This window comes from Triturus cristatus, chromosome 2_1 (genome assembly GCF_964204655.1).
Source record: "Triturus cristatus chromosome 2_1, aTriCri1.1, whole genome shotgun sequence".
Lineage (NCBI taxonomy): Eukaryota > Metazoa > Chordata > Amphibia > Caudata > Salamandridae > Triturus > Triturus cristatus.
In genome coordinates this window covers 463,187,386-463,203,442 of record NC_140581.1, presented here as the reverse complement: position 1 = coordinate 463,203,442, position 16,057 = coordinate 463,187,386, and the positions used below count along the sequence as shown (strand labels likewise).

The 16,057-nt window shown below is 43.4% G+C and overlaps 1 protein-coding gene across 4 annotated transcripts in view; it reads left to right on the top strand.

The window, feature by feature from the left end:
• IQGAP2 (IQ motif containing GTPase activating protein 2) overlaps nucleotides 1–16,057 on the top strand; it is a 1,048,054-nt gene that overhangs the window by 965,274 nt on the left and 66,723 nt on the right. For all 4 annotated transcript variants that reach the window (XM_085632282.1, XM_085632281.1, XM_085632284.1 and 1 more), the window contains one exon: nucleotides 2,003–2,144. In XM_085632282.1, coding sequence (XP_085488408.1) covers nucleotides 2,003–2,144 — 142 coding nt within the window. The remainder of the gene's footprint in view (nucleotides 1–2,002; nucleotides 2,145–16,057) is intronic.

The window sequence follows — 16,057 nt, the reverse complement described above, 5'->3', positions numbered from 1 at the left end:
TAGTTAATTTTAAGATAAAACTTCTAATTATTTATTTATTTTTATTTTAGAAGTTTTATATAGCGCTGGCCTGACCCGAGGGTATCGGAGCGCTTTACAGAGGATATATTGCAGAGATTACAACAAACGAGACCAGAGAACGACACAATAATAATGCAGGGTGTTGTTGAGGGGTCTACTTCGTAGGCAAGGGAACATCTGTTTCGTAGTCTTGCGGACATGATGTTGGAGCAGTGCGGGGTGTCTGTTACTGTTAATTGGTGGCTGTTACCTCCCACAGCGCGAATACTCTGTCCCCCATGGGCTGTCTCGGCTGCGTCCTACTCTTGTACACATCTCATAAGGTTAACCCCTTCAGTGCCCATGACGAGCTGGACTCGTCATGGGCCGCGGTGGCGCTGTGCCCATGACGAGTCCAGCTCGTCATAGACCCCGCCCGCTAATGCAACGGCCGGCACTGGGCGGGGAAAGGGGCGGGCACTGAAGGGGTTAAAATAGCTCCCAACTAATTGGAAAAGGTCCAGTGTGGTGTTTTCTGTTTACCTCTGTTTATATAGCGGACATGGACCTTTATGTGGGCAATAGTGCAAAGTCTTGACCGCAGTGCAGGGTATCAAAAGGATTGAGCTGGAGTCCACTGGTTTACATAACTCATCAGTGACCACTGCACATTTTATGGATTATCCAGTGCCCTGTGTCATGGCTAGATCCCTGGGAGACATCATAACACGGTCTGCAGAGCCACCAGACTTCTATTTCATTCCTGGGCAGCCTTGGAACATCATTTGACACCTCAATGCCTTTTCTTACTGGTAGAGATGGCTGCATGTAGGTGAATTGCCTGGAATTAGCCCAGACAAGATGTACCATGTGCCGGAGTGATCTGGAGGGCACCTGAGATGTGCCTAGTAGGAGGTTGAACTGACATTAGTTATGAGGTGCATCCACTTTTATGACCAGCTGTGGACCGGTCATGGTCAGCAGCTATTTTGAATTACTGGGTTTGATGCCGTGGGAGGAAGGGCAATTTTCAGCTAAGGTAAACAAAAATGGAAGAAAAGAGCAGTGTTGAGATTTGCTGATTGGAAAGACTGAATTTGAAAAAAAAACAAGTTGGTGATGGAAAGAACACTTCGTAGTGAGTGAAAGAGGAATAAAAAAAAATCATGTTTAGTTTTCCATGTGTCACTTGCTACCTTGGTATTGTCCTATCGCAGTACTTCAAATAATGTTTTTTTTATTATTATCCAGCACATTAGTGCAGCATGGTCCTTGGATCAAAGAACACATGAGTGATGGCAAAGAGTATGTTAAAAGATTCTGCACTGTTGCATCAGAGGAAGGTAATATGAAAAGAGTAGTATTGCAGTATAGTAACCGTGAAAGAAGAGCAAATCCGCACATGACTGGGGATTTGAAACTCTACTAAATATAAAGAAAATGTTTTCTACCTACCTACGGTGCTAAAGAATGTTGGGAAAACCAAAAGGTGATTCACCAAGTAGGGGTGAGAGAAGTGGTCTCAAGGTGGAATCTTCCCTGTAACACAAACATGGGTGGTTCTTATACAGTCCCTGCCTACAGTGATTCCATGATCAGTGAAAAAACGAAACTTTATTTTTATTAAAGGGACTAATTCACAGGCCGTGAAGTGTTTTCTTTTTCCTTCAGTCTCTCGGCACTTAGTTAATTTGATAAAAAAATGTTAATAGAACATGTTATCAATAAGGCTAATTTAGTGTTCAAAAAGATCATCTTAGTTGTTCTCCAACATGACATACGTATTTTCTACCGTTTCACAGTTGTTATTTTGTTTGCTTTGCTTCACAATGTATGACCAGGGCCATGGATGACGAGCATGAACAGTCTGAAATATGGCAGAGTATGGAAGCAATTACCCATCGTCCTCTGCTTCATGCCTGTCCAAGCGGTCATGTTTCCTGTGTGTCTTGCCTTCCATGCTATGAGTCGGTGTTCTCTGGTAACCCATCTTCTTCTGTAGGGGAAAGTGCTGTCGACCCGAGTGACCCCAACAAGGAAAGCGCCCTCAGTCAGCTTGCGAAGACGGAAATATCACTTTCACTCACCAGAAAATTCGATTTACGAGAAGGCGAAGACAAAGATCTGAAGAGTCTGATGATAAAGTAGGTTGGGCCTTTTCAATGTGTCCTGGTTTAACTACATGCAAAATATTAACTCCCCTGTCAAATGAAACTTTATTTTTTTTTTACAAAGTGCTTGGAGATTAGTGCGCGCATGCACGTAGTTACCACTTGGCAAGAATAACAGACACCAGCTGGATCTCTTAACCCAAACCATGTTTCCATTGTGTTTGAAAAGTTCAGGGTCATCTGTCTCCTTCCATTTCCCGCTCTGGGGAAATTCCAACCAGACACTGCGTGAGCAGTCAAAGCTGAAAAAACTCCCACATTCTCGGCACATTCTCCCTTTTTTTTAGGTCTCGCCTAGCGAACGCAGCGCATGCGTGCTGCTTCGCCTTGGCGAGCCTATTGTTGTCGGTTTGGTGCGCGAAGGGAGACAAACCATGTGTGTGCACGGACAGGCGATATGCACGCGCATGGCGTCTCCTCTCTGCCTCACACGATCGAGAAACAGGTGAGTAGGAAAAGGATTAAATGTGAATGGTCACGACAAACGAAAGATGTGTTTTAGCCGTTATTTGTTCCCCTCCCCCATAATGAAGCTCTCAACTGTTCTCTTTACTCTTAGACTGGTGGTGTCTTCTAATTTTGGTAGAGCTCAATCAAATCAATGGAGGTTAATATGCTTGAAGAGCATTGCTGTATTTGTATAAGCGTAACACGTTTGAAAATCTCCGGAAGGTTTTTTATGTTCAACGTTTAGGCTGCACTTTAGTAACGAAGTGCCTTCACAACTGTACGCCTATAACTTCTATTTAGCGGCGGAAGACGCAGACATCGAAGGCACATTATGAATAATAACAAACGGGTAGTTCGAGTCTTCAGTTACTCTGGCAACTGACACATGTGGAACACTCAGAATATTCAATGAATCGCACATTTCCGGCACGCTGTACGACATGTATGTAGTTCACGTGAGACATTGGTGACTTGCAAGAGGTTAAATATCATTTTTGATTGACCTCTGTGTCAACCTACTTTCCTGACGAAGTCATGAGAGTGACAGTATATGCTGAGAGGTGAAAAGCACACCTTATTTACTAGGTAGATGGGTCATTTTAGCTGTCCTCTAACACACCGCAGGTGAAAAATCCAAAGCTCCAAATTGACAATAATTGGGCGAAGCAGGTGAAATACATGGAGTTTCTTGCACCAAATATGCGCCGCATATTTAACTTTTTTAGGTCGAGCCTGGGTAGCGTATGCACTGCTCTGTGAACCATGCTGTATTTAGGTAGGAACTTGAAGCTCTGCCCATATTTTTCATTGGCTTGTGTCATTGTTCTTTGTAAACAGTAGTTTTTCATTGGTCAATAGGCTTAGTAGTCCCTCCTTAGTACAGCCTTGTTTCATCTTGTAACCTCCCATACGGACTGGCCCTCTTACATATGTTGTTACTTGATAGGCTTTAATTGCAGCCTATGAGCACTATTTCCTTAAATTGTTTTCACAACTTAACAATGCTTTGTTTTTTGTAAAAGTGCCCCATACCACGCTTTTACTTTATTGGCGGCCCTTTTTTTTAGGTGCAGCTCGTTAAAGAAGGGAGCGTGGCCCCTTTTAACTTGAAAATGCGGCATGGGGCGCTTGTAAACAACAAAAAATATTTGCAATGCAATAGTTCTCGCATCTGCGAGAATTTAAGCTTTTGCCATTTACAATGCCAGTAGCCCAAACCTATTGCATTGCAAATGCTTGTTTCGGTCTGACATGAGACAGCCTCCTATAATTTAAACAAAATCGTAAATAAATACAAACCAAAAAACTTGCACTGAGGGCATGTGGGTCAGCCCTCTTCATCAACCTCCAATAACGATATAATTTACATTTTCAGGCATGCACCCGGTCGCAGTTATTTGCCCCTAAAAATGTCAATTTTTTCTCATCAACAATACACACATTATGGTCTGATTATTATCTAATTTATTGTCTAATGTTGTTCTGACTATCGTCTCAAATAATTTCTGCCTCATAACCTTGCTCCTCTCATAGTACGAGGAACTGGAAGAGCCTCAAACCAAATCTGTTGCATTCCCCCTTCTCTTCCTTAGTATGCCTTCTCTGTCTCGTCAGCCCTGCTAGACTACTTATTGAGAATTCATTACGTCAGCACTTGAACAGGTCTCTCGCTGTCACACAAAAATGCTCTGCGTGAAGCCAAAATAGCTCTGCGGTTTGATGAATAACTTAATTTGCAGAAAAAAACAATAAAAAGAGCAGAATTCATTTGGTTCTCTAAATACTTCTCCAGAGTTAAACCGGAGTATAAAAACAGCTTGCAAGGCTACAGAGCCTTGCCCGTTTTTGTCCTCAGAAATACTATTCCATTCGTGTATATATATATATATATATATATATATATATATATATATATATGAAACTTGAAGGAGTTGCCGCTCCGGTGGAACGCACTCGCTGGAGGTCAGGCCAAGAGCAGGACTGCTCACACAAATCTTCTCCCCACACGCAAACGCTGCCTACGTCTTAAAGGCCAGCACCCACAGGGGTATTATAATTAGGACTTCCAGTCCCATCATGCAGCAGTGTTACTCACCTGATTTTACATGAGGTTTGAAATATGCAAAATAAAGAAGGGACTGCCTTTTTAAACTGCTGCTGCCTCGCACTGTGTTTTAGTCTGCCCAGAAGAAGGGAGGTGTCCCGAAACGCGTAGGCAGCATTTGCGTGTGGGGAGAAGATTTGTGTGAGCAGTCCTGCTCTTGGCCTGACCTCCAGCGAGTGCGTTCCACCGGAGCGGCAACTCCTTCAAGTTTCATTTGTGTGGCCAAGCCCAGGCCACGGCTACGCACCACCACGAGACCCGAGTGGGTCCGCAGCAATGCACTTGCTATCCACCGCGGAGCTGGAGGGGCCCCTTTGAATTTCCAGGACGCTTTGCAGAACTTTGTTTGTCCCATGAGGAAATTGCGACACGTCTTAAAGGCCAGCACCCACATGGTTATTATAATTAGGACTTCCAGTCCCATCATGCAGCAGTGTAACTCACCTGATTTTACATGAGGTTTGAAATATGCAAAATAAAGAAGGGACTGCCTTTTTAAACTGCTGCTGCCTCGCACTGTGTTTTAGTCTGCCCAGAAGAAGGGAGGTGTCCCGAAACGCGTAGGCAGCGTTTGCGTGTGGGGAGAAGATTTGTGTGAGCAGTCCTGCTCTTGGCCTGACCTCCAGCGAGTGCGTTCCACCGGAGCGGCAACTCCTTCAAGTTTCATTTGTGTGGCCAAGCCCAGGCCACGGCTACGCACCACCACGAGACCCGAGTGGGTCCGCAGCAATGCACTTGCTATGCACCGCGGAGCTGGAGGGGCCCCTTTGAATTTCCAGGACGCTTTGCAGAACTTTGTTTGTCCCATGAGGAAATTGCGACACGTCTTAAAGGCCAGCACCCACATGGGTATTATAATTAGGACTTCCAGTCCCATCATGCAGCAGTGTTACTCACCTGATTTTACATGAGGTTTGAAATATGCAAAATAAAGAAGGGACTGCCTTTTTAAACTGCTGCTGCCTCGCACTGTGTTTTAGTCTGCCCAGAAGAAGGGAGGTGTCCCGAAACGCGTAGGCAGCGTTTGCGTGTGGGGAGAAGATTTGTGTGAGCAGTCCTGCTCTTGGCCTGACCTCCAGCGAGTGCGTTCCACCGGAGCGGCAACTCCTTCAAGTTTCATTTGTGTGGCCAAGCCCAGGCCACGGCTACGCACCACCACGAGACCCGAGTGGGTCCGCAGCAATGCACTTGCTATGCACCGCGGAGCTGGAGGGGCCCCTTTGAATTTCCAGGACGCTTTGCAGAACTTTGTTTGTCCCATGAGGAAATTGTGACACGTCTTAAAGGCCAGCACCCACATGGGTATTATAATTAGGACTTCCAGTCCCATCATGCAGCAGTGTTACTCACCTGATTTTACATGAGGTTTGAAATATGCAAAATAAAGAAGGGACTGCCTTTTTAAACTGCTGCTGCCTCGTACTATGTTTTAGTCTGCCCAGAAGAAGGAAGGTGTCCCGAAACGCGTAGGCAGCGTTTGCGTGTGGGGAGAAGATTTGTGTGAGCAGTCCTGCTCTTGGCCTGACCTCCAGCGAGTGCGTTCCACCGGAGCAGCAACTCCTTCAAGTTTCATATATATATATATATATATATATATATACATATATATATATATATATATATATATATATATATATATATATATTCACTTAAAAAACCATAAGTTTCACACAAGTTATAGTTAGCTGTACATTTCACTCGGTAAAAAACCAATGAAATTCCACGTTATAGTTAGATCAGGTAACTATAACTCGCGCCGCCGCAATGCACTGCTGATGACGTCACATATTACATCACTTATGACATGGTCAGTAACATCACTCATGACATCAATGATGACATCTGAAATGACACATTGTGCATTGCGGTCGCGCAAGTTATAGTTACCTGATCTAACTATAACGTTGAATTTCATTGGTTTTTTACGAGTGAAATGTACAGCTAACTATAACTTGTGTGAAACCTATGGTTTTTTAAGTGAATTTGCAAGGTTTTTTAAATGCTAATTCCGAACTATAACGTGTGTGAAACCTATGGTTTTTTCAGTGAATTTGTACGGTTTTTTAAATGCTAAGTTTTGTATTTATTTTTAATTTTTGCGCGCCTCGCCATTTTTTACAAAATATCAATTGTTTTTTTCTCCCTTGGGGTCCTTAGATTTATATATTAAATGTGATTGTTAATTCTTTTTTTTTTGTTTTTATTTTTTTTTACCGTACGCGCAATCCGCGATTTTTTTTTTAAAATTATAAAATTTATTTTTCATACTTTTTGGTCCTTCGTGAACCCCCTGACGAACGCTAGGGGGTCTGCAACTCTCTTCGTTGCCCCCTTTTCATGTTATCAACCTTTGTTTTTCAGTGCGAGAGACAGAAAATGGCGGCCGATACTTTCTGATTTCGACCGATTCGAATGTTTACAGTCATGTAACCACCAATCAGAATTGAGCTCGCGCACGGCACCGTATGCGTACGGTAAGCTTACCGTAAGCGCACGGAGCGCGCCTATAGATATATATATTGATTTAAATGCTATTTTCTCAGGACCTACTGAACAGATTTACACCAGACCTGCAAACGGCACATCCCTGACCTGAGGACTACCTCTCTGCCCAATTTCAAGTAATTCTGTTCAGCCGTTCGGGCTGTAGCTCGGACTAAAGGTCCTATGGGAAAATGCATGGGGAAAACGCGTTTTGGGACCCCCCTTTTTTCTCAGCCCCCGCTTGACGAATCCCCCCGAGACTTTCAGGGTAGGAGCGGAGCGTAGCGCCCCATTAGTTTTGAAAAATTCGCGAGGATTCGTCAACCGGCGCCAAAGTTGTTCCAAATAGAATGTTGCGGATTTCCTAAGGAAACACGGTCCTAACTATAACTATCTACTGGCGACCGCCAGTAGATAATATATATATATATATATATATATATATATATATCGCCACAACTCGCCCACAATCCGTATGCTGGAAAGACGAGGCGAACCCAGATTCTGTGAGTGAAGATTTTATTCCGTGCCCAGCACCGCCGCCATTACGCGTTTCAGCTCTACACGAGCCTTGATCACATGATACACCACATGATTGTCATTACACCTTTTAAGGAGACAGTACACTGAAAGGGACGGCGGATTCTCCCGCGTCATAGTAATAGACATAGAAAACATCTTTTACTAATGTATCGCAATTCCCTTAATAACTGTATAAATACAAGTTTGTTATTGTCGAAAATACAGTTTTTTGTGTAATGTAAACATAGTACTACTTGTGCAAAATACTGCTAAGTGCAAAATTGTGCAAGTGTTATGGTCTAAATACCGAAACGAAGTACATGGTCAAATGAGATATGAATAAATAAATAAATATATAAATATATTCATTAAAAATTCACATATGGTTAAAAAACAGGATTTTTAAAAAAATACCAGGGTTTAAATAAACGCTCATAGTTTCATATACAAAAAAATCCTACTACATAAAATAGTGGTTTTTGAGGGAACCATCTATATATAACCTTATTGACACATGAAGACAAACTGCATTATTATATAGTTAGTACCCATAATGGATAATTACACGTAGCAAAACACAAGTAGCACATTAAAATTGGAATCTACCTGATGTCATCTTTAAAAGGTGTAGGGTAACCTAAAAGTGCAATATTGTGCAATAAATAATATGAATCATAAAATTATATGTGTTAAATAAAGAAAGTCTTAAATTTATCATAGGTTAAAAAGGAACACAGAGAAGGGGGAGCGCTAGTGATTCAGTGGTCAATAGACAGCAGGATTGAATGTCGATAAGAGTTGATTTTCACAAGTGAGTATAAAAATCCTCACTGAAGTTCAATCCATTTGGGATCTTACTGCCTAATTGGATTATGTATCGTGTTTCAAGTTTCCTTAATAAAGAATCACGATTACCACCTCTCCTTAAAGGAGGGACTGAGTCAATCAAAAAATATTTAAGTTCACTAGATCTCCTAGAATGCATTTCATCAAAATGACGGGCTACTGGATAACTGGAGTCACCATGGTTGATGGCTCGAATATGCTGCAGAATTCTTTTATGTGCTTGTAGTTTTGTACTGCCCACGTAGCGTAAGCCACATGGGCATTCAAGTACATAGATAACAAATTCTGTTTTGCAGGTGAGTTTTTTATCAATTCTAGTCATCCTCTCACTCCATGGTGTGGTGTATTCAGATTTGTTAATCCCGTGTTTGCAAGCCTTGCAACTAGCACACTTAATGAAACCTTTGCTAGATGATAACCACGATGTGTTTTCTACCAATTCAGGGCTGCTACTAACCAATTGATCCCTCATAGAGCGTGCCTTTCTAAACGTCAAATTGGGTGATCGACACAATGTGTCTCCCAAAATGGGGTCACTTTTGACCAACGCCCAATTTCTGGTTACAATTCTTCTTATAGTCTGCTTTTGTTGACTATATGTCAGAATTAGTCTCGGGGATTCTGAGGTATTAGGGTCAATAATCTGATCCCTGGATGGTTTTTTGGTTAGAGCCTTAGACCTGCCCTGATTATTGGCTTTAGATATAGCTGTATCTATCATTTTTGTGGTATATCCGCGATTCAGGAACCGTTCTCGGCATTCTGATTGTGCCTTGAAACAATCCAAATCAGTGGTACATATTCTTCTGATGCGCAGCATCTCCCCAAAGGGGATACTGTGAATCAGGTGTGCAGGGTGATGGCTAGTTGCATGTAGGAGGGAGTTTCCAGCCGTCATTTTCCTATGGAGTCTAGAATGTAGGTGGTTATCTAAGACAAATAGCTCAACATCAAGAAAACAAATGCTATTGCAACTAATTTGACCTGAAAATTCAAGATTCAAATCATTGCTGTTGATGTCATCAATAAATTGAAGAGCCCCAATCTCCGGGCCCTTCCAAATGATCAGAAGATCGTCAATATACCTGTACCAACGGATTATGTGGTTGTGAACGACCTCTTGAAACGATGCCATGAGGACCCGCTCCTCCCAAAGTCCCATATGCAAACAAGCATAGCTCGGGGAGAAACAGGCCCCCATCGCAACGCCTCTGATCTGTTGGTAGACAATTTTTTGAAATAAAAAATAGTTGTTTTCTAGGCACATAGAAATAATTGACATCAGCATTTTGTTATGTTCAGCAAAACAAATGGGGCGTTTGTTCAAGTAGAACTCTACAGCTTTGAGACCGTCTCTATGGTTAATACTTGTATATAGCGAAGAGACATCCAAAGAGATGAGTAGATAATCATCATGCCATACAATGTCCTCCAACCTGCGCAAGAGATCACCCGTATCTAAGATAAATGAAGGTAACTGTCTCATAAAATCCTGTAGGAAAAAATCAACATATTTACTTGCATTTTCTAAGATACTATTGCGGGCTGATATGATTGGCCTCCCAGGTGGTATAAGGGCGTTTTTGTGTATCTTTGGTATGAAATACAAGACTGGCATGACAGGGTTGTCATTTTTAAGAAAACGGAATTCATTCAATGTTAGTAGTCCCTTGCTTTTCCATGCCAGTAGATTTGAATAGAATACTTTCCAAAACGCTTTGACCGTGATCATATCACTCCTTCTGTAACAATCAGTTACATTGAGTTGGTTAAGTGCCTCTGTCATGTACATACTGCGTGGCCAAAGGACGATGTTGCCACCTTTATCTGATTGTCGGATGATTATGTCCTTATTGTCCTTGAGTTTTTTTACTAGACAATGATATTGGTTGTCTTGTGCAGTGTACTTCTTTTTGATAGACCCCTGCTTTTTATACAGACATTTCAGTTCCTGTGTGACTTTATCATGGAATAGGTCGATGTTATCCTTGATCATGATGGGGCAGAATGTTGATTTTGGTTTGAATGTTGTTAATGCCCCAACTTCCCGTCGCATTATTTCTTGGCTGAATGATGATATACCATCGCCAGACTCTTGTTGCAGATCGTATAAGTCCCGCATCAGATCACTATCACCCACCGTTAAGGCCTGTGTATTATTGTCAGAAGCCCCAACAGGTTTATTTTTTGCAGGTTGTAGTAAATGGAACTTACGCAGTTTCAATTTGCGCACAAATTTAAACATATCAATACGACATTCCGCATAGTTAAAGTCACTCCTAGGACTGAAAGACAACCCCAAGGACAATATAGTTCGCTCGTTGTTAGTAAGAGAAACGTTGGAGAGATTAACAATAGTTTGGTCTTCCTTGTCAGTAATTACTTGCGCACCCATTGTTTCTTTGCCTTCCTGTTGTAGTGCTTTTTCCCTACGTTGTTTGCACTTCTTTCGTCTTTCCCCTCTTTTGAAGTTACGTCCGGACCGTCTTTGGCATCTTGAGCACGGGGGCGCAGGGTTTGTCTTCTGTCTTGGCGTAGACAGTCCAATTCCTGCCCCAGAGAAAATTTCTGAAACCCCGACCTCTGAGCCCTCGTGAGTTCATTGTCGGACTCGCTGTCAACAGCCGAACTTAGGTCAGAGATTGAGGTTGAGGGAGCCGGGTCATTAGTTGCACTACTAGGGGCTGATGCTGGTAGTGCTACCCTTTTGTTTCTTGCTTTCACGTTATCGTATCTTTTGGCGAACGTGAATACCTGACCATGTTCGTAATCAAGCTTATCCCTCTGAAATTTATAGGTTTTCCTTTTCTTTATTATCTCTTCCTCTCGTGCAAGTCTGCCAATCATATCCTCTCTATATTTTGTAATGATGTCCGTCACCTCTATTTTGTTGATCTCCATATTGAGCAGGTCAATCTCTTTCTGGATTCTTTCTCGATCACTCTCTGCATATTTCACCAAGAGAATGACCAATCTTCGTGAAGATTCAAGATTGCACTCAGCCCATTCGGAAAGCATTTTAGGATCCGGATTCTCATAGCTAGGGGCAAGCATAATACGAAGCCCCCTCGGTATGCGCCCGACTTCAAGATATCTGCTGAGGGATTTGTGCTCCCACCATTTTGATTGCTCTGATTTCATCAGCTTCTCCAATTTCTTGAAAAGCTCTCGTACATTGTTGCTCTCATTAGATGTATTGTGAGCCACAGATCTTAATACAGGTTCACTGCTTGGTGAGTCATTGAACATATCACAAGCCGCAGCCTCTCTGTTTCGTAGTGTATCAGCGGACATGGTGCAAACTTAACTGGGGCAAAATTACGTTGTGCCTGGAGGTACGTGATTAAATGTCACTTGCCTTTAAGCACCACACACTCCTTCGCCGGACACTGCGTCAGCTCCTGGTACTGCTTGGCCTCCGGAGCCGGATTCGTCCGATTCCCTGCTCCTAGCTGCGTTACCGTAGGTGCTCCTGTTTCGCCGTCCGGGGGTGCCACGGTATCTCCTCGCTGGAGCCTGTATAAATCCCGCCAAAAGTCGGAATGATAGTTTCCTGCCGCTTGACCCAGAAATGAAGGAGGGGTTCGCCAATACCGATGAAACCACTCGGTAAAGTATCGCCACAACTCGCCCACAATCCGTATGCTGGAAAGACGAGGCGAACCCAGATTCTGTGAGTGAAGATTTTATTCCGTGCCCAGCACCGCCGCCATTACGCGTTTCAGCTCTACACGAGCCTTGATCACATGATACACCACATGATTGTCATTACACCTTTTAAGGAGACAGTACACTGAAAGGGACGGCGGATTCTCCCGCGTCATAGTAATAGACATAGAAAACATCTTTTACTAATGTATCGCAATTCCCTTAATAACTGTATAAATACAAGTTTGTTATTGTCGAAAATACAGTTTTTTGTGTAATGTAAACATAGTACTACTTGTGCAAAATACTGCTAAGTGCAAAATTGTGCAAGTGTTATATATTTTTAGATTCATAACAAACTTGCTTCCTTCAGTACAGCTATGGGATTCTGTCCACCATGTCAAATTCTTTTGTGACTAACGTGCTACAGTTTTCCCTGAAAAAATCTCACTTACATGTGATTCAGTAGCCAATAATATTAGGACCGCCTCTCAGGTTCTCGCCTCCACTGACAGGTGGTTCTGATTTTAGCCTTTTATCAATGGAAAAATCCACACTAATATCCCAGTGTAAATAGCCCTTCCGCCTCCAGTTCCGATCCAGGCCTTGCATGTTCCTGGCACTTGATTGCCCCTGCCTTGCTCACAGGATTGAAGTACTCACTCAGCGCTGGTTCATTCACTGAGAGTCTACGACACAGAACGATTGTTCCCCACCTGAAAAAAACCTCACTTGTTTCCTTCAATACCTACAAATGTCACCGTATTATATGACCACTTGAGGCGGCAAAGATTTGTGAAACTCGTGTGTCTGTACTACTGTAGTCGTTCCCTGAACCCCAGTCCTTTTTTTGCAATGTCCAGGTAGATTTCTGCCCGGCCGTGGCACAGAATACACCACAGTTGTCACTCTTGATGAGCTTCAGATGGGCGCTGATAGGGACAGTGTCAGTGCTCTGAGTTTTTTAAATTTTCTTTACTACATTTGACACACAACACCAGTGCTTAATTTCTGCGTGTGCTTAGCACTGGCACTTATTAATCTGGGCCGGGTCTACAGTACACGCCTGCCACAATGCCATACGATGTGCAAGGTAAATTTAATTACCTCACTGATTCACCGCAGACAGTGTTGTTACTCTCCCGAGTCTCTGTGAAGAGTGGTGTGGCTGTGAGAGCCAATAAAAGATTCCAGCCATAGAGATCCATCATGCGAGTTTACCTTACGCCCTTAGTTCAGTGTTGTCGGTGGGCGTGACACTGATTGGGCTCGATTTGGCTCTACAGGGTAGGGGCTGTGCGTGTGGCATTGCAGCATGCGTAGATTTTTTCCAAAATTACACGCACCCGACGAGTCACCAGCAGTTCAGCTCGACGTTGAGGGCAGGCAGCAGCAGGCCTATTAATAAAGGCAGTGCTGCCCACCAGTAACTGTAAGTAGCCAAACCAACGCTGCTTGCTAACAAACCGACTGACTTGGTATGAAGTGTGACTGAACTGAGTCGGAGGCCTGCCGTGAGCAATCATGCCTCCAGCGCGGGGCACTGTGCTCAAGTACAATGCCCCGGCCAGGAGGAGGCTCAAAGGGCAGGGCCTTTAACTTAACCCCTGTCGTTGATTCATACAAAAATGCTGTTTTTTCATTGCGTATCATCATCTCTTAACTTTAATTCTCCACGGTGTGCATTGCAAAATGGCGGTATGCTGCATTTGAAAGTTAATTTCTATCCTACCGTCATCAAGCCTCGTGGTTGTTTCTGCATGCAGCATTGCTGTGGTGGTCACTGGTTCCTGATGTCACATGGACCTGTTGGGCGGTGGGCTATGCCATCTGTTTCTGCACGGCCTCTTTCACTAAGTTTGTGGGTGATGTTTTTTTTATCTTGACTTCATTCATTGTGCACGTTTAGCTTCAAGCCTTCAGTGATGTTCGCTGCCGGCCACGTTTTGTCTGTGTTTGTTTTGCTGGATGTCTTGAGGCCCCTGAGAATTAGCAGAGTGTGGCAATGTCACTATATACGGAGTCTGAGACGCCTAATGAGGCAACAATTAGTTCAACTGCTTAAAACTCCAACGCATTATATGGTTAACTGGGCATTCATGCGAACATGTATGTCTGTGCCCAAAACCTTCACGAATACCATTATTCACTGTTTATAAGATTGTTCTGATTCTGGAAAAAATAGCAGAGAGACTTTTCGGTCGGGTCAGTTCCTGGCTGGTATTAGAGGTCAAAGTGCATGTGCTTTTTTTTTTATATATAGCGCAAACTCAATCCGAAGGTATTGGAGTGCTTTTACACTAACACATTCATTGTTGGTTGTCAAGGCACGGGTGGATTAATTGTTGGTTGTCGAGGCACGGGTGGATTAAGATTTGACCAGAATCCAAGGATGTTGAGCTGACGCCGAGACTTGAACCTGGTGCGCCCGTGCCAATCCCCCCCGCCCCCTCCAAAGTCGTCAGCTCTGGCAGTTACCCACATACTTTTTCCTCTACTCTAATTTTGGCGGCATAACGCTGCTGCCCGTTATTTATGGTTTTTCTGGAGCGCTATACGTGGAAAGTCTTGACGCTAGGAGCACTGATGGCAGTTAAAGAGCAACCATGCACTGCACAAAGTTCATGATGTGGCAAGTAATAACCAGTGCCAGAGGTAGGGGTCCAAAACCCTTAAAGACCTGTCGCTATATCGGGCCCACTTAAGACGAGTAATAAACCCTCAGAGCTCGGGGACCTTTCCATTAAGCAAGTAATAGGGCGAATGGACAGAAAAACATGGCCAGTCCTATGGTTTGAAGCACCAAAGCTTTTTAAATTGCAAACGCTGATTCACCCGCTGTGAAAGGAACAAGGCAGAGACCTAGCCAGAGCAGCAAAGAGTAGAGACTAGTGCAAGCTTCTGTAAGGATTAGCTTGTGACCTTTTGGTAGGTTTCCAGTGTTGCAGTGGGATGGGATTTACACCATGCAGATCCTAGGCACAAACTCAAGTACACGCTGCACTTGAGTAGTGGACATTTAGTTGTGGGTTGAGGCTTAACCAGTGCTTAATTTGAGCCGGTGGTTTCCAGTGCTCGTCACACAGCACTTAATCGTCAACACTGGCACTTATAGCGCAAACTCGATCAAAAGTATTGGAGCGCTTTTCATATGCACCAGTTAAGGACACATTAATTTTTGATAGGCACGGGGCGATTAAGTGATGTGCCCAGAATCACAGGATGATGAGCCTATGCCAAGACTCGAACCTGGTTCCCCAGCTTCAAAGTCCACAACTCTGGCTGTCTACCCGCTTGTAGGGTTTCATAGTTACTTGTTGGTTCTGTTATAGGCAGCATTAATAGGAGCAATGGGCTGGTGCAACTACCTCCTGACGAGAACCCCGGCACTCATTCTATCACAAATTAACCACTGCACAACACTTCTGTCCAATCTGAAAAAATCTCATGCAGTGTATTGGACTCACCACTTTTCCTGAAGAGTCAAAGGCTTTTGTTTTTTTTTCTCTGTCTAGGGTATATCAGCATGCCAAGTCCCTGAAAGATCTGAACTTACTCCTTATCTTTTCAATCTCTATGTTTAACAACTTCTTTTTTCTCTGATACATTCTCATGGCTTTCAACTCTTTGTATATGTGGATGATACCCGAATACTCTTCCATTTGAATGGCCGTCCAAAGAATGACCTGGTTTGAGACACTTCATGTTAGAGGTAAAAGACTGGATGGACAGTCATTGCTTAAAGCGTAACCTGGACAAGACCAAGAGGTTTGTTATCGGTGGAGCGCCTGTCTTTAGAACCTGGTCATTTGACCTTGCGTCTCGAGCCCCA